This window comes from Oncorhynchus nerka, linkage group LG26 (assembly GCF_034236695.1).
Source record: "Oncorhynchus nerka isolate Pitt River linkage group LG26, Oner_Uvic_2.0, whole genome shotgun sequence".
Classification (NCBI taxonomy): Eukaryota; Metazoa; Chordata; class Actinopteri; order Salmoniformes; family Salmonidae; genus Oncorhynchus; species Oncorhynchus nerka.
This window is the reverse complement of record NC_088421.1, coordinates 14,928,100-14,948,684: the sequence shown is the minus strand read 5'-3', so window position 1 is coordinate 14,948,684 and position 20,585 is coordinate 14,928,100. Positions and strand designations below refer to the sequence as shown.

General features: G+C 44.3%; 2 protein-coding genes across 3 annotated transcripts; both read left to right on the top strand.

Moving 5' to 3' along the window:
- The first annotated feature begins 19 nt into the window (after positions 1–19).
- On the top strand, positions 20–3,150 carry LOC115110552 (hsp90 co-chaperone Cdc37-like). 2 transcript variants are annotated; one of them, XM_065010132.1, is made up of 8 exons: positions 20–355; positions 898–1,179; positions 1,327–1,432; positions 1,510–1,625; positions 2,022–2,141; positions 2,228–2,410; positions 2,521–2,592; positions 2,770–3,150. In XM_065010132.1, the coding sequence occupies exons 1-8, from the start codon at positions 245–247 to the stop codon at positions 2,908–2,910; spliced, it is 1,131 nt and encodes a 376-aa protein (XP_064866204.1). In that variant the 5' UTR covers positions 20–244; the 3' UTR covers positions 2,911–3,150. The 2 variants fall into 2 exon arrangements, with proteins under 2 accessions (XP_064866204.1, XP_029492166.1); XM_029636306.2 differs by having other exon boundaries at positions 2,019–2,141.
- A 3,324-nt stretch (positions 3,151–6,474) lies between these two features.
- LOC115110554 (non-receptor tyrosine-protein kinase TYK2-like) lies at positions 6,475–20,085 on the top strand. The gene is made up of 24 exons (XM_029636309.2): positions 6,475–6,588; positions 7,216–7,424; positions 9,196–9,319; positions 10,838–10,970; positions 11,115–11,278; positions 11,483–11,867; positions 11,990–12,175; positions 12,442–12,599; positions 12,670–12,787; positions 12,925–13,108; positions 13,465–13,583; positions 13,819–13,998; positions 14,282–14,369; positions 14,637–14,764; positions 14,993–15,128; positions 15,505–15,656; positions 15,780–15,930; positions 16,061–16,152; positions 16,310–16,502; positions 16,736–16,854; positions 18,694–18,866; positions 18,962–19,079; positions 19,242–19,352; positions 19,445–20,085. Exons 2-24 carry the CDS (start codon positions 7,238–7,240, stop codon positions 19,583–19,585), a joined length of 3,540 nt encoding a protein of 1,179 aa, XP_029492169.1. The 5' UTR covers positions 6,475–6,588; positions 7,216–7,237; the 3' UTR covers positions 19,586–20,085.
- Positions 20,086–20,585: the final 500 nt, after the last annotated feature.

Sequence of the window (20,585 nt, the reverse complement as noted above, 5' to 3'; positions counted from 1 at the left end):
TCAAAACGAGTTTACGTAGAGACGTGGAAAACGTCTAAACGGAAATGTCTAGGGTTTCCTCCATAGCAAGCTAAAGCTACATTGTGCACTATTGTTATTTAGCAATAGTAAATATATTAGCTACCAATATCATTTCTAACAAGGTTTGAAGTTAGATAGTTACGTTGTATCATTAGACTCACATCTGTTATTTTCACTTTTAACGTGCTCTTGCTGCAAGCAACGTTTTAGCCTGCTAGCTAGAATGACAAGTAGGATAGACTACAGCGTGTGGGACCACATTGAGGTTTCAGATGATGAAGATGACACTCATCCAAACATCGATACACCCAGCCTTTTCAAATGGAGACATGAGGTAACGTTATGTCGAACGTTTGGGGCGGCAGGTAGCCTAATGGTTAGAGTGTTGGGCCAGTAACTGAAAGGTTGCTAGATCGAATCTGAGCTGACAAGGTAAAAAATGTGTCGTTCTGCCCCTGAACAAGGCACATTTACATTTACATTTAAGTCATTTAGCAGACGCTCTTATCCAGAGCGACTTACAAATTGGTGCATTCACCTTATGACATCCAGTGGAGCAGCCACTTTACAATAGTGCATCTAAATCTTGAGGCAGTTAACCAACTGTTCCTAGGCCGTCATTGTAAATAAGACCCTGTTCTTAACTGACTTGCCTAGTTAAAGGTAAAAAATAAATAAATACAAATTAGATAGCTAACTTACCACGTAGCTAAGTATCACATTATTAGCTAGCTTTCTAGATTTGCAGATGCGTTATGTAAACAGCCTCCAATCGCAGATAAACGCAATGGAAAGATATACAACGTCAAATGTTGTGTAGGTAGTTGTCCTTGATGAGATATCTTTGTCCTGACCCCTCTCCCCACCATCACCTAGGCGCGTGTGGAACGAATGGACCAGTTCATAAAGGCTGGGGAGGACCTGGAGAAGGGGCTAGCTGAATCTAAGCGCAAGTTGACTGAAGCACAGAAGAAGACCAAGAATCTGTCCAGTTCAGTCACGGACGATGCCAAAGCCGAGCTGAGCAAGGCACAGGCCGAGGAGAAGAGGCTGAAGAAGGAGGAGCGGGACTGGGAGAAGAAACTGGAGGACCACCGGCGGGAAGAGAAGAAGATGCCATGGAATGTAGACACACTCTGCAAGGAGGGTTTCAGCAAGGTGGGTTAAGTGTGTGGAACCACTGGTGCACCCTGGCTGCAGGTGATGGTTATTTGCTGATGCCACTTGACTTGCCCCCACTCCGATCTCTCTCTCTCACTCCTTCTGTCCCACTCCAATCTCTCTCTCACTCCTTGTCTCTCCTAGAGTGTTATGAATGTTAAGCCAGATGTGAAGGAGGAGACTGAGGAGCAGAAAGAGCAGAAACACAAGACCTTTGTGGAGAAGTATGAGAAAGAGATCAAACACTTTGGTGAGTCATTTTCCCATTCTTTGTTGTCCCCATTCTTTGTGGGTAGTTGTCATGGCCATGGTCTCTGTCTCTGTCAGGTATGATGAAACGCTGGGACGACAGCCAGAAGTACCTATCAGACAACCCTCACCTGGTGTGTGAGGAGACGGCCAACTACCTAGTCATCATGTGCATTGACCTGGAGGTGGAGGAGGTGAGTGCAGAACCGTAATACGACAAACCTCACCACTAATAACCCATTGGGGATTTCATCCGCTATACATTACCCCCGAGACCACTCATCAGGGTAATGTTCAGTAGGGCACAGGGTAGCAAAATGTTTTGAAACAGAAAATGATAGTGTTTCTTGTTGAACAAGTCCAGGTAGTCCTTCCCTGTTTCTGTCCATTTTCTTACATTTGGTACATAATTAACACAATCCTGGTGTAGAGAAGGTTATGAAGTAGGTTATGAAGTAGGTTAGTAAGTACGTTTATTTGCCCAAACATGCCTCAGTACGAAGTACACATGCAGTTTCCTTTTCTTGATACAGATGAGCATAGACAAGGGTTAATGTCAGTGTCCTGTTGATGTTTTCCTCCGGTAGAAGAAAGCGCTGATGGAGCAGGTGGCCCACCAGACCATAGTGATGCAGTTCATCCTGGAGCTGGCTAAGAGCCTGAAGGTGGATCCCCGCGGTTGCTTCCGTCAGTTCTTCGACAAGATAAAGGTTTGTTTGCGTGTAAAGGTGATACATTTCCCACTTGCACTCAATAGCAAAGTATATAGACTAACAGTTACATTTCCCTCTCTCAGACTGCAGATCAGCAGTATCAGGATGCCTTCAATGATGAGCTGGAGTCCTTTAAGGAGAGGGTGCGCGGCAGGGCCAAGATCCGCATCGAGAGGGCCATGAAGGAGTACGAAGAGGAGGAGAGACAGAAACGCCTGGGGCCCGGAGGACTGGATCCTGCCGAGGTGTACGAGTCCTTACCTGAGGTACAGGACATCTAATGCTGCACCTCCTCCATTTTGCACCGTCCTTCCATCATCATCCCTAGCTCTGTTTTTGCAAGTTAACGAAGCCATTTATTTTGTCCTTTTTGTAGGAGATGCAGAAATGTTTTGACGAGAAGGACATTGCCATGTTGCAGACTGTCATCACGAAGCTGGACCCAACGGTAGGTTACAAAACAATCCATTCCTGTGTTTTTGTTATATTGTTTTCCACGTGCTCAGGGCAAGCATACGACAACACACATTGTTCTACAAATGTAAAGGCACACTGAATAGTGACATAAAACCTCCTGAAGTTTTTATAAACTGGTGCTCTGAATGTCATTGTTCCCACCCGTCAGGAGGCTAAGGTCCACATGAAGAGATGCATTGACTCTGGGCTCTGGGTCCCTAACTCACGGGCAGACGAGGGAGATGACAAGGAGGAGGACGCTACTTATGAAGAGCTGAATAAGGAGATGGGCGAACAGAAGATAGAATGATTGACATGAATTGACTTTACGATGATGATATTTTCATCTATGTAGTCGTCACTTCTATTGCTACTCCCAATGTTTTTTCATGAATTTCTCCTTAACGCTTTGGAACAATGTAACCTCTCTGTGGTGATGTCCACTCTTTGTGGACAACAATATCACACCAATATCACTTGCTGAATGCTCTTCTTTTTTAAAAACAATTCTTGCTTGGGCCTTATTAGTAAAGCTGTATTCTTAAACGTGTGTGCCTGTACATAGTCTCTTTGTGTATGTGTGTCTGTACACTGTGTGTCAGCCAGCCAATCTGTTGTCTACCTTGTATTTGTGTGCTTTCAGTTGCTGGGGAACAAGTTTCTCTTTTTCATTCAATACTCTCACTACTGGTTCTACATGTATAGGGAAGGCAAGGCAGGATTTCAGTTCTTGATGTGATAGAATTATACATAGTGATGTAATGTGGGATAGCCTAGTAACTGAGGTTGAAATTGGATCATATCAACATGTGACATTTTGAATCCAGTCTACTGGCCCCTTACATCCTTTTTGCTCATTGTTTTCTCTCCTTAATTTGACCAGCAGGTGTCACCCCACATCAACTTTTAAGTTGATGAAGAATCACTTTTGAGTATTATTTGCTATTAAAAATAACACTGGTTTACATGTGTCAGGATAGGGTGTTCTTAAATTTAGATTTATTAGAAATATTGTTAGATTGTTTCACCTGTCTTCCATTGCATAATAATGTGCAGCAAACTATTATGGTCCAAACACACCAAGACAGTCATGAAGAGGGCATGACAACACCTTTTTCCTGTCAGGAGACTGAAATGGTTTGGCATGGGTTCCCAGATCCTCAAAAAGTTATACAGCTGCACCATCGAGAGCATCCTGACTGGTTGCCTCACGGCCTCGTATGGCAACTGCTCGGTATCTGACCATAAGGCGCTACAGAGGGTAGTGCGTACAGCCCAGTATATCACTGGGGCCAAGCTTCCTGCCGTCCAGGATCTATATACCAGGCGGTGTCAGAGGAAGGCCCAAAAAATTGTCAAAGACTCCTGTCACCAAAGTCATACTGGAGCACTAAGTCTAGGTCCAAAAGGCTCCTGAACATCCCCAAGCTATAAGACTAATGAACAATTAATCAAATGACCACCTGGACTATTTACATTGATCCCCCACTACTGCTACTCACTGTATAATCTATGCATAGTTCCTTTCCCCTACCTACATGTACAAATTACCTTGACTAACCTGTACCCCCCCTCCCACATTTACTCAGTACCGGTGCCTCCTGTATATAGCCTTGTTATTGTTATGTAATTCTGTGTTACTTCTTTATTTTTACCATTTTATTTAGTAAATATTTTCTTAACTCTATTTATTGAACTGCACTGTTGGTTAAGGGCTTGTAAGTAAGCACCTACACTACCTTTCAAAAGTTTGGGGTCACTTAGAAATGGCCTTGTTTTTGAAGGAAAATCATTTACATTACATTTAAGTCATTTAGCAGACGCTCTTATCCAGAGCGACTTACAAATTGGTGCATTCACCTTATGACATCCAGTGGAGCAGCCACTTTACAATAGTGCATCTAAATCTTTTAAGGGGGGTGAGAAGGATTACTTTATCCTATCCTAGGTATTCCTTAAAGAGGTGGGGTTTCAGGTGTCTCCGGAAGGTGGTGATTGACTCCGCTGTCCTGGCGTCGTGAGGGAGTTTGTTCCACCATTGGGGGGCCAGAGCAGCGAACAGTTTTGACTGGGCTGAGCGGGAGCTGTACTTCCTCAGTGGTAGGGAGGCGAGCAGGCCAGAGGTGGATTAACACAGTGCCCTTGTTTGGGTGTAGGGCCTGATCAGAGCCTGGAGGTACTGAGGTGCCGTTCCCCTCACAGCTCCGTAGGCAAGCACCATGGTCTTGTAGCGGATGCGAGCTTCAACTGGAAGCCAGTGGAGAGAGCGGAGGAGCGGGGTGACGTGAGAGAACTTGGGAAGGTTGAACACCAGACGGGCTGCGGCGTTCTGGATGAGTTGTAGAAACCCTATGTTCATCAATGGACAGAAAGTTCCACAGAATGGAATATAATCACATGCTATCAGAAACCGCTGCACTTAACCCCAGGTATAAGAAGTACCAGCAGCAGTAGTGCCACAAACGTCTGCTGGATGCTGTTTGACGAGAGAGCAACTGGGGATGCAGCACGAAGGAATCCCTCAGCAGATGCCCCAGGTATAAGAAGCACCAGCAGCAGTAGTGCCACAAACGTCTGCTGGATGCTGTTTGACGAGAGAGCAACTGGGGATGCAGCACGAAGGAATCGCTCAACAGATGCCATAAATGGAGGTCCGATCCTATTTGGAGGAGCCCCTGAGCTGGTGGAAGAACAAGGCCTCTGTCTACCCACAGCTTACTAGTCATGACAGGGAGACTCTGCATAGTGGCCACATCCGTTCCCTCTGAGAGGGTCTTCTCGAAAACGGGACAAATAATTACAGAGAGAAGAAACCGCATCAGCCCCTCAAAAGTGGGGCAGCTTGCATTTCTGAATGAAAATGTCTCATAAAATAAAAATATGGTCAGCATTGCTGTGTGCTGCTGGTTATAACATGGCAATAAAGAGAGAGAAAAGAGGGACTAGTTTAATGTTAAGTGGGATGCTGCAGTTTTGCACATTGTTATTTATTTTTCTTTGATATGGTGTAATATATTATTCTGTTCAGATTGTATTCGTTTTGAATGGTTCGATTTATATGCACTTTGTTATTATACATTAAAAATGTATACTTTAAATGCAAATGTTTAATTGCATTATTTTACATAACAAAACATGCATTTTTAAATACATTGTGGTTAAGGTAGAGTATGATTTCATTTTATAATTTAATTCGAATTGTTTTAACAACAATCATAGTCAAACTATCGCAAACTGTTTGACTTGGAAAAAATACAAAACATGTTTTTAAAAGAGCCGTTTGGGAGCCAAAAGAGCCGGCTCTTTTTGGTGAGCTGATCCGAACGAGCCGGCTCACTGAAAAGAGCCGGAAATGCCCATCGCTACCACCAAGCCAATTTGTGAGAGGTGCTTTAGGAAGCATGGGGTGAAATCTCTTCAGATTACCTCAACAAATTGACAACTAGAATGCCAAGGGTCTGCAAGGCTGTAATTGCTGCAAATGGAGGATTCTTTGATGAAAGCTAAATTTGAAGGGACACAATTATTATTTCGATTAACAATCATTATTTATAACTTTGTCAACGTCTTGACTATATTTCCTATTCATTTTGCAACTAATTTCATGTATGTTTTCATGGAAAACAAGGACATTTCTAAGTGACCTCAAACTTTTTGAATGGTAGTGTATTTCTTGAACTGCAATGTTGGTTAAGGGCTTGTAAGTAAGCATTTCACGATAAGGTCTACAACTGCTGTATTCGGCGCATGTGATAAATACAATTTGATTTGATCTATCCCACAAGCCTACTGTAATACAGCTGGTTCTAGGGGAGTGGCCAAAAGTGGTTTCGGTGTTTTCATTTTGAAACTGACTTCTCCCTCTATGCGCTTCACGGGCATGCGTAGGAGTAGGGGAAACACGCATTAGGAAATCATACGAAGAGTGGACTTCGGTTCAACCTGCATTGGGTTTTCTAACTATACGTTTTAGGGACGCAACTAAATGGTAAGAAATCTGTAGTTTGACAAATGTGCAGTACAATTTACAAATACCCGGGTTTATTCCAGCATTCGCGGGTAAAGCATACTATATCAGTATTATAGGAAGAGGGTTTTATGCCACTGGTTTACAATTGTTTACAGTACACAGTAGGCTATATGCCACCATATCCGCGAGCAATCAGTTCGATGACTAAGTGATTAATGTATTGGTGAGAATAGATTTTTAAAATGTGGAAACATTGGAGAAATTATATCCGGATTTTCATGTCATGTTATCTTTAAATTTGCGTCTTTACTGATGTTCATGTGCAATACCCGGAAGGCCTTACTAGAAAATATTGAATCATATCGCGAGTTCTCAGAACATGGTAATAATGCCGATCAATTACATGGTAACAAATCTATTTGATCCAGATGTGTTTACTTGCTACAATAAGGCTTACTTTGTAATTGAGTATAATTTTTGTTGTCGATATTAACAAAACCCATGTATAAAACGTATGTCCTTAAATTGTTATCTAATTTCCTTTTCAATTAGTGATTCTGCACCGCAAGACACTATTGAATTACTGCTTGTGGTAAATGCTGGATTACAGTGAAATACTTTTCTCTTACTTCCTACCTGGGACAGGTGTTGTGACCCAGCCTGGTCCATGATGTCTCGACGGGGCCGCTCCAAGAGTACCAGGACAGAGTCATCCACAGGCCAGTGTGAGCCTCCTCAGGGACCAGGTGTCCATGTCTATCTGTTTTGGACCAAGGCAGGGGAGCGCTATCTGACCCACACAGAGGGTAAAGTGACAGCTGAGGAGCTTTCCATCTCTGCAGCACAGACTGTGGGTAAGAACAAGTGCCATTTATTTTTTTCATGAAACAAACAATATTTTGTATGAGTATTGAGAAAGAATTTAGGACTCTCCGAATTTAGGACTCTGCTCTGTTACCTCATGTTTGAGGACATTGGCAGCCTGCCACATAAGGGTGTGTTTGGGTTGATTACCACAGGAATCTGGGTTTTACAGGGCATTCAGGAAAGTATTCAGACCCCTTCACAATTTCCACATTTCTTTTACATTACAGCCTTATTCTAAAATGGATTAAATAGTTTATTTTCCTCATCAATCACACATTACCACATAATGATTAAGCAAAAACAGCTTTTTAGAAATGCTTGCAAATGTATTAAAAATTGAAATATTTATGTAAGTATTCAGACCCTTTACTCAGTACTTTGTTGAAGTACCTTTGGCAGCGATTAAAGCCTCGAGTCTTCTTGGGTATCACGCTACAAGCGTGACACACCAGTATCTGGGGAGTTTCTCCCATTCTTTTCTGCAGATCCTCTCAAGCTCTGTTAGGTTGGATGGGGAGCGTTGCTGAACAGCTATTTTCAGGTCTCTCCAGAAATGGTCCTGAAGACACTCCTGCGTTGTCTTGGCTTTGTGCTTCGAGTTGTTTTCCTGTTGGAAGGTGAACCTTCGCTTCAGAGGTCCTGAGTGCTCTGGAGCAGGTTTTCATCAACGATGTACTTTGCTCTGTTCATCTTTCCCTCGATCCTGACTAGTCTCCCAGTCCCTGCCTCTGAAAAACATCCTCACCGCATGATGCTTCCACCACCATGATTAACTGTAGGGATGTTATTTGCCAGGTAATGAGATGTGCCTGGTTTCCTCCAGACGTGACGCTTGGCATTCAGGCCATGGAGTTCAATTTTTGTTTTCATCTAATCAGAGAATCTTGTTTCTCATGGTCTGAGAGTCATTTAGATGCCTTTTGGCAAACTCCAAGTGGGTTGCCATGTGCCTTTTATTTAGTGGCTTCCATCTGGCCACTCTACCAGCAAGGCCTAATTGGTGGAGTGCTGCAGAGATGGTTGTCTTTCTGGAAGGTTCTCCCATCTCCACAGAGGAAATCTGGAGCTCTGTCAAAGTGAACATACCTGACCAAGGCCCTACTTCCCTGATTGCTCAGTTTGGTTGGGCGGCCAGCTCTAGGAAGAGTCTTGGTATTTCTAAGCTTCTTCAGTTTAAGAATGATGGAGGCCACTGTGTTCTTTGGGACCTTCAATGCTGCAGAAATGTTTTGGTACCCTTCCCTAGGTCTGTGCCTCGACACAACCCTGTCTATGTACAATTCCTTCGACCTCATGCCTTGGTTTTTGCTCTGACATTCACTGTCAACTGTGGGACCTTATATAGACAGGTGTGTGCCTTTCCAAATCATGTCCAATCAATTGAATTTACCACAGGTGGACTCCAATCAAGTTGTATAAAACTTCTCAAAGATGATCAATGGAAACAGGATGCACCTGAGCTCAATTTCGAGTCTCATCGCAAAGGATCTGAATACTTATGTAAATAAGGTTTTAGAGTTTTTTTTTTTTTTTTTTTAGATTTGCAAAAATTTCTAAAAACCTATTTTCACTTTGTCATTATGGGGTTTTGTGTGTAGATTGATGAGGACATTTTAAAAATGTAATCCACTTTAGAATACGGCTGTACCGTAACAAAATGTGGAAAAAGTGAAGGGGTCTGAATACTTTATGAATGCACTGTATGTCATTGAAAGGGTGAATCCAAGGTGTGCGTGACCTATATATCTGTCCCCCTAGGTATCACTCCACTGTGTCATGTCCTGTTTTCCCTGTATGACCCTGAATCCCACTGTTGGTACAGTCCCAACCATTTCTTCAACTCAGAAGAGCAGACAAGACTGACACTCCATTATCGCATGAGGTTAGTTTGTGTGTGTGTGTTTAAAAAAAGGCCATCCGTCCCCTCCTCTCTACCTACATATCCCTCACACTCCCTTCAGTTTCCCTTGAGTCCCGTTAGTTTGGCTGTTCAGTCTACCATAGTTATCCAGAGAAGCATCAGCATTGTTCTGAACGGACATCCTGTGTAGGACCAGAACCCAGAGAAGCATCAGCATTGTTCTGAAGGACACCCTGTGTAGGGTCAGAACCCAGAGAAGTATCAGCATTGTTCTGAAGGACATCCTGTGTAGGACCAGAACCCAGAGAAGCATCAGCATTGTTCTGAAGGACATCCTGTGTAGGGTCAGAACCCAGAGAAGTATCAGCATTGTTCTGAACGGACATCCTGTGTAGGACCAGAACCCAGAGAAGCATCAGCATTGTTCTGAAGGACATCCTGTGTAGGGTCAGAACCCAGAGAAGTATCAGCATTGTTCTGAAGGACATCCTGTGTAGGACCAGAACCCAGAGAAGCATCAGCATTGTTCTGAAGGACATCCTGTGTAGGACCAGAACCCAGAGAAGTATCAGCATTGTTCTGAACGGACATCCTGTGTAGGACCAGAACCCAGAGAAGCATCAGCATTGTTCTGAAGGACATCCTGTGTAGGGTCAGAACCCAGAGAAGCATCAGCATTGTTCTGAAGGACATCCTGTGGAGGATCAGAACCCAGAGAAGCATCAGCATTGTTCTGAAGGACATCCTGTGGAGGACCAGAACCCAGAGAAGCATCAGCATTGTTCTGAAGGACATCCTGTGTGGGATCAGAACCCAGAGAAGCATCAGCATTGTTCTGAACGGACATCCTGTGTAGGGTCAGAACCCAGAGAAGTATCAGCATTGTTCTGAAGGACATCCTGTGTAGGGTCAGAACCCAGAGAAGCATCAGCATTGTTCTGAAGGACATCCTGTGTAGGGTCAGAACCCAGAGAAGCATCAGCATTGTTCTGAAGGACATCCTGTGTAGGACCAGAACCCAGAGAAGCATCAGCATTGTTCTGAAGGACATCCTGTGGAGGACCAGAACCCAGAGAAGCATCAGCATTGTTCTGAAGGACATCCTGTGTGGGATCAGAACCCAGAGAAGCATCAGCATTGTTCTGAACGGACATCCTGTGGAGGACCAGAACCCAGACAAGCATCAGCATTGTTCTGAAGGACATCCTGTGGAGGACCAGAACCCAGAGAAGCATCAGCATTGTTCTGAAGGACATCCTGTGGAGGACCAGAACCCAGAGAAGTATCAGCATTGTTCTGAGCGGACATCCTGTGGAGGATCAGAATCCAAGTCCCAGTCAGCATAATTGTGCTAGCGGGAGCCGACCGCTCAGACTGGCTAGGGCATACCAGCCAACTGTTTTTATAGTGTGTGTGTGTGTGTGTATGTGTGTGTGTGTGTGAGAGAGAGTTAGTATTGGTCTGTATGGGGAGATGATGCACTGTATGCTTTTGCGTACAGGCATATTTATATAGGGAATTTTCTCTTTCTGTTCCCAGGTTTTACTTTCGGAATTGGCATGGGTTGAGTGAGAAGGAACCGTCAGTGTCGCGATATGCCCCACGGTCAGGGACAGAGCACAGGGGCTCACCTCTACTAGAAATGACCTCCCTGGAATACCTCTTCTGCCAGGTGAGTTTCAGAATGAGGCGTGTTTTATCCAAAATGTGTTTGTATTCATATATTCCTGTGGAAGTGTGCATTAACATAATATTCCTGTGTCACACAAACGTTTTCGTATTGTGAAATAAGTCATTTCCCTTTTGTTTCGCTTAGGCAAAGTTTGATTTTGTGAATGATGTCACGCCGATGGAGGATGCTCAAGGAAAGGAAGAGTTGAGTCGCTTTAAGAATGAGAGTCTGGGGATGGCTGTGCTGCACCTCTCTCACCAGGCCCTGCGCTCGGGCTGCACGCTACAGGAAGTGGCCAAGTCTGTCAGGTAAGCCATGAGTCAGAGGGGATGGGTGCATTGCTTCAGGAAGGGCTTTGACAAGGTTTCAGACATTACTATAGTCTGAGGCTGTGTTGAAAATGACACCTTATTCACTATCAAAACTAGTGCACTATATAGGGAAACTAGTGCCATTACAAACGCAGCCGTAATGTTTTGATTGACTTCCATATTCCCCTTGCCATACTGTAGCTTCCTGCGCTGCATTCCGAGATCCTTCTCCAAACACATAGCGAGGGACAACTTCCTGACCAAGATCCGTATCCGGCGTGTGTTTGCTGACTTTGTGAAGACCTTCCAGGAGCACACTGTGGACGTAGGACGCCTGGGCTCCCAGGAGGTCATGTATAAATACCTGTCTACTCTGGAGCACCTAGCCCCCCGTTTTGGTACCGAGACCTTCCTCGCGGCCCAACTGGAGCTGAGGAAGGACGGGGCCGACGGGAGCGGCTCCTACCTCAACACCAGCCACGCCCATGGGGCCTCTGACCCTGAGAACGTTGGCCCTCGGGTCATGCATGAGGTCATGGTGTCTGGTACCAAGGGGATTCAGTGGAGGAAGATGACAGTGCAGAACGTATGTCTGTCCCATTGGATGTTTATCAGGCTCTTTGACTGCTAGTTAGAACTGTGCCTTTGTGTGTTTCTCGTAGTATGCCTTCTGTAGGATGCTCTGTAAGTTGTGTCTATCTGTTCTAGCCTCAGGCCAACAGTTACTTTGGGAACGATTACTTAGGGAATCGGAAAAGTGTGAAGCAATCGCCCCTCCAGCAAGAACCCAAATCCTCTGACACATGGACATCTTTCTGCGACTTCCCTGAAATCTCCCACATCACCATCACTGGAGCCAACGTCAGCATCATAAAACAGGACAACTTCTCTATGGTTCGAGCACCTGCCTCTCAACTGCTTTCTGTTGGGCCCCAAACCTATCTTGAGATACACACACGTAGCTCCATGTTTTGTGCAAATCCCCCATTGACAACATTGCATGATTTATGCGAAAACCTAAGTCAAGTGTGCAGATCTCAAGTTAAGTTTGTGTGTGAAGTTGCATCTTACTATATGATGTCTGTATGGAAGCAGAGTATCTGACTGCGAAATGCGTGTAGGTGGTGTTTTCTGAGGATGATATGTTTATATGTGTGTAGGAGGTTCAAATGAATTCCAGCCTTGAGGCTTTGTCTTTCGTCTCCCTGCTGGACGGGTACTTCCGGCTTACTGCAGACGCACACCACTACCTGTGTCACGAGGTGGCTCCGCCCAGAGTAGTGCTCAGTGCCACCAATGGCCTCCATGGACCAATGAAGTGAGTAACACACACACACACACACACACACTGCCCTGGCTCCCACTGCAATTCTGACTGTCTTTTTCAGTGATGACTTTGTGCTGCAGAGACTGAGGAAGGAAGCAGTTGAAGAGGGAGCCTTTCTTGTGCGCTGGAGCGTCCTCGACTACCACCGCATCATATTAGCTGTTCTAAACAAGAGTCAGGTAAACGTCCCTCCGCCCCAAGCCCTGAAGGACGAGGCACATGGAAAATGTTGAGTCCAAAAATATAAAAAGCAATACAATGTCATTAGAAGTTATATATTTGGATGCATGTGTGTGTCTTTGCTGGCTTCCTATAGAATGGACAAGCTGCAATCCACAAGCAGTTCAGGATCCTGCATAGTGGTTCAGTGTTTGCTCTGGAAGGCTGGGACCGGGAGTTCTCCAGTGTCAAGGAGCTCACCGACAACCTTAAGACCTTTGTGCTCAAGTCTGGCACGGACAATTTCACTGTAAAGAAATGCTGCCTACCCCGACCTGCAGGTTAGCTTGTGTGTAATGTGTTTTTTTTAAATAGATGTGCATTGGTGTTGTGCTGCCCCTAACATACGACAGCTCAACATATTTATTTATTTTATTTATTTTACCTTTATTTAACCAGGCAAGTCAGTTAAGAACAAATTCTTATTTTCAATGATGGCCTAGGAACAGCGGGTTAACTGCCTGTTCAGGGGCAGAACGACAGATTTGTACCTTGTCAGCTCGGGGGTTTGAACTTGCAACCTTCCGGTTACTAGTCCAACGCTCTAACCACTAGGCTACCCTGCCGCCCCAAATATGTACAGATGTGTGTCCATGTTTTCCTATACTGTATTTGAATGAGTGTTTGTGTGCTGCAGAACTGTCCAACCTCTTGGTGATGAGGCAGGGTGCGGACCAGTGTGTTCAGCCTGACTCTGTGGCCCTCTGTCTGACTCAGCTGAGGTTCCATCAGATCAAAGACAAGGAGATCACCCAGGTGAGAGAGAGGGCATTCTTCTCTTCTATACATCTCTCTGTCAGCACCCTCCTTTGTGTATTTTTCACCTGGGTTATATTCAGTAGGGCACACCGTAGCGAAACACTTTGCAACAGTACCTCCCAGTTTCACTAAATTCCAATAAATTTTTCCCTACTGAACACTGATGTTCTTCTCTATCTTTGTCCGGTTTGTACCCAGTACTTCTAAAATGGCTGTTTGTCCCTGTGCTCAGGAGCAGCATCTGGGCCGTGGGACCAGGACCAACATCTACTCGGGCATTCTGTTGGTGTGGGGTGGAGCAGAGGAGGAGGAGGAGGATGAGGAGGACAAGTGGAACAACAATCTTACTGATCGCAAAGAGATCCGAGTGGTTCTTAAGATCTTGGACCAGAGCCACAAGGACATAGCATTAGTGAGTTACCATTACTGTATCATTATCCTCTTACAGGAATTGATTGCGTGATGAGTAACCTTACCTGAGACCTGAAGACTTTAGCTCTGTGTGATAATGCCTGGACTTTAGCTCTGTGCGTTAACACCATCCCAGGTTCCACCCCAGTTTGCCACAATCACACAACGGTTTCTTAAGTACCTTGTTGGTTCTAAACTACCGTTTTCACCAATTCAACTCTGTTGAATGTGAACCTTTGTTTACAATGTCATGATAATCCTTCCTCTTTCCTGTCCTCTCGTAGGCGTTCTTTGAAACAGCCAGTCTGATGAGCCAAGTATCTCACAGTCACCTGGTCTTTGTACACGGCGTGTTTGTCAAAGGATCTGAGAGTAAGTCACCATGGCACTACTCAACCTCACACTTCCTCATTCAGCTGTGCAACTTCCTTCTTCAGCACTGACACTTCCCTCTCAGAAGGTTAATTGTATTGGTTGTTTGAATTACTAGGCAACGGGACTGGTGTACAGTGCAATCACAAGCCTGACTCTCAGCCAAACCATAGCCCTTTAATTAGAATCAATACATTGAAGTGTCGCTCATCTCTAACAGTAAGTGGTGTGATCCTTGATAATAATCCTTGTCTTTAACCTGTGCAGACATCATGGTGGAGGAGTTTGTGGAGTTTGGGCCTCTGGATGTGTTCCTGCGAAGGGAAAGGGCGCTGGTCACTCCTCAGTGGAAATTTACTGTAGCCAAACAGCTGGCCAGTGCCCTGAGCTACCTTGTAAGTCAGCCTGATACCCTCACATCACAACAAACTAAGATTACTCCTCACTCATTGTATGAAACAATGATCTTTTAGGATGTTGATCTCCTGTCTTCTGTGATAGTCCCTCCGTTTCAAACTCTAAACCCTTGTGTCCATAGTTAATGTATTGCCAACCATCATCTCCCACTATTGAGTGTCCTGAATGTACTTTATGTTGTTACCTATACCACATGGTTACTACAGGAGACTAAACAACTGGTACATGGTAACGTCTGTGCCAAAAACATTCTGGTGGCTCGCCGTGGTCTGGAGGAGGGCACCTTTCCCTTCGTTAAGCTGAGTGATCCAGGCATTGCCCTCAACGTGCTGTCCAGAGAAGGTTCGTTCCTACTTGACCAATAAAACAGTTGGTTCCTACCAGACCACATCAATGTTGGGCAACACTCACTACATGAGAAATAGAATCTCTCCACAGTGAGTTATTTTGTCAACCCTCAATTTCCGTCTCTGGTGATTTTGTTTGATCTTCATTCTTTTAGATCAGATTGAGTCACAGGAAGCCCTGTGTAAACCACTTCCTGGTTGCTGTGAGGCCCACTTCCTGGTTGTCTTGTACTTATCATCATATTGACACTTAGCAGGAAGGCTTTAGAGGTTATTTAGTTTGTGCTGTGAGACCATGTGATTCATGAACCTACTGAATGTAGTGGTATTATATAGCCTGGTCTGACTTAGACTGTCTGTATGCCCTACAGAGCGTGTCGAGCGAATTCCATGGATCGCCCCGGAGTGTGTGCCAAGTGGTGCCCCATTCGGCAGAGCTGCTGACCAGTGGAGCTTTGGAGCCACACTGCTGGAGATCTGCAACAATGGAGATTTGCCCATGAGTGGCAGCACGCTCACTGAGGTACACACAGCCCTATCATCACTGCCCTTCAATTCTCCTCCCTCTAATCATAACTCATTTTTCTGCCATCCTCTTACCATTCCTGTGATTCATACTGAACCCTGACGTCTACCCTGCCAACAGAAAGAGCGTTTCTATGAGACGCGGAGTCGCCTCACCGAGCCCTCGTCGCAGGAACTGGCCAGCTTCATTAGCATGTGTTTGACCTACGAACCCCGGGAGAGGCCGTCCTTCCGCACTGTGCTTCGAGACCTCACTGAACTACAGATCAAGAGTATGTCCTCTCCTTTTATTCTTTGGATCACAGTCTGTTTCTCTCCGTTTCCTCTTCTAGCATTTAGATTGACCACATTTTCGTGATTGATTAGTGTTGCTTTAATGTTGCTCTCCTGGTTTCTGATCAGATCCTGACATATCCCCCCTGGAGTCTCTCCCGGACGCTGACCCCAACGTTTTCCTCAAACGCTACTTGAAAAAGATCCGGGACTTAGGGGAGGTGAGTTAATTTCCCCGCAGGACAACATGACTCTTATAAACCCCTCTGTGCTCTTCATCTTCTGTTGTGCTTTGTGATCTACTAGCGTTATGGAAAACATTATTCCCTGGCCTCCTTCTAACTGAGAGAATGCTTTGTGCTCTCTCTCTGTCTCCAGGGTCACTTTGGGAAGGTGATGCTCTATGTGTATGACCCAGCCAACGACGGGACAGGGGACTATGTAGCAGTGAAGGTCCTGAAGCATGAGGGAGGCAGTCATCTCCATGAAGGCTGGATGAAGGAGATTGAGATCCTCAAGTCTCTTTACCACAGCAACATAGTCAAGTACAAGGGCTGCTGCTCTGAGCTGGGTGAGTGGCATGTGATCCAGTCCAGCTCACCTGTCTGTCATCCACCTGCTGTATATGACTAGCTGTCTCATTTTCATACAATGCTTGTTCAGTACGTTTCTTGCTTGGCTCCTTCCTACATATGACATGTTCGTGTGTGGGGGGTTTCCAGCATCTGTTCACATATACATGTGTAGGGTAGTGTCTGTATGTATGAGTGACTGCTGTAAATGCCTGTTTCGTTGTCTCCACAGGAGGGCAGACGGTGCAGCTGATTATGGAGTTCCTACCGCTGGGCAGCCTTAGAGAGTACCTAGCCAAACACCGCCTGGGCGTGGCTCACAGCCTCCTCTTTGCACAGCAGATATGCCAGGTGAGACAGGAGCACTGCACGGGGGGCTGGTAATATAAAATACAGTTGAAGTCGGAAGTTTACATACATCTTAGCCAAATACATTTAAACTCAGTATTTCACAATTCCTTACATTTAATCCTAGTAAAAATGCCCTGTCTTAGGTCAGTTAGGATCACCAATTTATTTTAAGTATGTGAAATGTCAGAACAATAGTAGAGAATGGTTTATTTCAGCTTTTATTTCTTTCATCACATTCCCAGTGGGTCAGAAGTTTACATACACTCAATTAGTATTTGGTAGCATTGCTTTAAATTGTTTAACTTGGATCAAATGTTTCGGGTAGCCTTCCACAAGCTTCCCACAATAAGTTGGATGAATTTTGGCCCATTCCTCCTGACAGAGCTAGTGTAACTGAGTCAGGTTTGTAGGCCTCCTTGCTCACACATGCTTTTTCGGTTCTGCCCACACATTTTCTATAGGGTTGAGGTCAGGGCTTTGTGATGGTCACTCCAATACCTTGTCTTTGTTGTCCTTAAGCCATTTTGCCACGAATTTGGAAGTAGTGACCAAGCTTTAACTTCCTGACTGATGTCTTGAGATGTTGCTTTACTATATCCACAGAATGTTCCTCCCTCATGATGTCATCTATTTTGTGAAGTGCACTAGTCCCTCCTGCAGCAAAGCACCCCCACAACATGATGCTGCCACCCCCGTGCTTCACGGTTGGGATGGTTTTCTTCGGCTTGCAAGCCTCCCTCTTTTTCCTCCAAACATAACAATGGTCATTATGGCCAAACAGTTCTGTTTTTGTTTAATCAGACCAGAGGACATTTCTCCAAAAAGTATGGTATTTGTCCCCATGTGCAGTTGCAAACCGCAGTCCGGCTTTTTTGTGGCGGTTTTAGAGCAGTGGCTTCTTCCTTGCTTAGGGGCCTTTCAGATTATGTCGATATAGGACTCGTTTTACTGTGGATATAGATACTTTTGTACCAGTTTCCTCCAGCATCTTCACAAGGTCCTTTGCTGTTGTTCAGGGATAGATTGTAACTTTTCGCACCAAGGTACTTTCATCTCTAGGAGGAAGAACGCATCTCCTTCCCACAGCTGCGTGGTCCCATGGTGTTTATACTTGCGCACTATTGTTTGTACGGATGAACATGGTACCTTCAGGCGTTTGGAAATTGCTCCCAAGGATGATCCAGACTTGTGGAGGTCTGCATTTTTTTCTGAGGTCTTGGCTGATTTCTTTTGATTGTCTCATGATGTCAAGCAAAGAGACACTGAGTTTGAAGGTAGGCCTTGAAATACATCCGCGGGTACACCTCCAATTGACTAAAATAATGTAAATTAGCCAATTATTAGCCATTATCAGAAGCTTCTAAAGCCATGACATAATTTTCTGGAATTTTCCATGTTGTTTGAAGGCACAATTAACTTCTGACCCACTGGAATTGTGATACAGTGAATTATAAGTTAAATAATCTGTCTGTAAACAATTGTTGGAAAAATTACTTGCCATGCACGAAGTAGATGTCCTAACCGACTTGCCAAAACTATAGTTTTGTTAACAATTTGCGGAGTGGTTGAAAAAACAAGTTATTCATGACTCCAACCTAAGTGTATGTTAACTTCCAATTTCAACTGTATATGTAATCTAGATTATTTCTAGGGTTCTGTTTAGTTCTGTAGCTGGTACACTGCTTGGGTTCAAGTTGAAGATTTGCTATCCAATATTGGAATATTGTTTTATACAACAATAGATTAAAGTACTCTATTTTCTTCTCTAACCACTACTCTCTTTCACCTTGGTCTCCCTCATCGCTCCTCCTGCTCCTTCTGCTTTTTTTCCTTTTTAAGGGGATGGATTACCTGCACTCGAAGCGATACATCCACCGGGACTTGGCTGCCCGGAACGTACTGGTGGAGAATGAGTATCTGGTGAAGATCGGGGACTTTGGCCTTACCAAATACATCCCAGAGGGAGATGTTTACTACCGCGTGCGTGAGGATGGAGACAGTCCTGTGTACTGGTGAGTCCTGGAGCCATTACTTCCCTGCTGGGCTCTGGGCTGCTAATTTAGAGTCCAGATGTTGGCATTAAAAAGGTGTTTGACTTATTTTACAGGTATGCGATTGAGTGTCTGAAGGAGAGCAAGTTTTCCTTCTCTTCAGACATTTGGTCCTTTGGCGTGACGCTCTATGAGGTCCTGACCCACGGTGACCATCGTCAGAGCCCTCCAGTGGTACGAAATGACACCCTCCATCTCTCTCAAACTAGCTCAGTCTAAATCTGCATGATCCATTTAATCAAGGACACCAACCTTTTGCATAATACTGATACAGTCAGTGTGTGGTTTTGAGTGTATTAATTGTGACTTGTGCGTTTTGTATGTGTTTTTTTATAGAAGTTTGTTCAGATGATGGGTAACGTGCAGGGTCAGATGACGGTGATGGTGCTGATTAAGCTGCTGGAGAAACACAATAGGTTGCCCTGCCCCCGAGACTGTCCTAGCGAGGTCAAGCATACAGCTAAACACTCTCACACAGTCTTCATTATTTCTGTAAGCCAAATGCACCTAGGGAAACGAACCTGTCTTGTTTTCAACAGGTCCACATGTTGATGCAGCATTGTTGGGACTTTGACCCCACGAGACGGCCATCTTTCAAATCCCTCATGGAGTCCATCGAAGCGATTCGCAAGACATACGAACGGCAACCCAATATGTGGCTGGCCCAAATTAGCCAATGAGAACCGTACTTTTTCACAGGCCAGCTGGCCTTACTCCTGTATGCCTCAGCACTTTGCTACAAGTCTACTCTAGAGTCTACACCACACCCTGCACCACGGTGCCCTCTGTCTGTTCTGAAGGAGTAGACTGCTCTTTGTATTAATGAATTGGAACTCAGGTTTTTAGTCATTCCCATCTATTCATTCATATAGATGAGCCCTTAGTGATGGCACTTGTTTTATTTTGATGCGACAGATATTGTTTTTTTAGGTGTGAAATTCCCTGAATGGCAGCTATAGTGCTGTCTCGGGAGGAGAACCGGGTCCATGTTCCATGACTGATCCAATTAGTTGCTACATTTTAGCCCGAGTTGGAGGATCCCTATCATATGAAATATGATTTGTCACTCATAATGTTCACAAGATTAATATAACACTTTAATTGAAGCATGTATATTACCAACCGTTTCTCTTTATTTCTGTATTGATGTAAATATTAAACATTTGCTGTTTTTATTGTATCATATGTTTTTCCTTATGTCTGTATGTATTAAATGTTTGAGTGGGCGAATGTTGAAAATTAAGCATTTGTATCCCTGTGTATCACTGTGTTTAATCAATTTGACCAAAGTCCAAAAAATGTAGGTTGTAAATTGTTAGCTACATCATTTATAACACTTTCACTGAATGTAAATGACCAATTGTGTATTTATTTTAAAAAAGGGTGTTGAGTGCAAAGCAAAGGGAAGTTTTCTTGTGTTTGTCAACTTGAGCAAACTGCCTACTCAGGTCGGATAAGATAAATGCTAAGGTCCAGTGTGCCAAGAGGCGAAAGCTAATTTGATTTTATGCCTAAATATTTTCCCAATGAGTTGAGCTTTTCTAAAATAAAGTACATTTTTCTCTGTCAATCATGGACATACACAGCTGAATATAATGAAAATACCTCAACTTCTATTGAATCAGAAATGATATAGTGATTTTCTCCATATTTTCATACCGGTAATTCAATTCAATGTAC

Coding starts and splice junctions, on each gene's coding strand:
- LOC115110554 (XM_029636309.2), top strand. CDS start 7,238: ATGATGTCTCGACGGGGCCGCTCCAAGAGTACCAGGACAGAGTCATCC. Junction 7,425..9,195: donor CTCTGCAGCACAGACTGTGG/GTAAGAACAAGT, acceptor CTGTCCCCCTAG/GTATCACTCCACTGTGTCAT. Junction 18,867..18,961: donor GGAGACAGTCCTGTGTACTG/GTGAGTCCTGGA, acceptor CTTATTTTACAG/GTATGCGATTGAGTGTCTGA.
- LOC115110552 (XM_029636306.2), top strand. CDS start 245: ATGACAAGTAGGATAGACTACAGCGTGTGGGACCACATTGAGGTTTCA. Junction 1,433..1,509: donor GAAAGAGATCAAACACTTTG/GTGAGTCATTTT, acceptor TGTCTCTGTCAG/GTATGATGAAACGCTGGGAC. Junction 2,411..2,520: donor TGTACGAGTCCTTACCTGAG/GTACAGGACATC, acceptor TCCTTTTTGTAG/GAGATGCAGAAATGTTTTGA.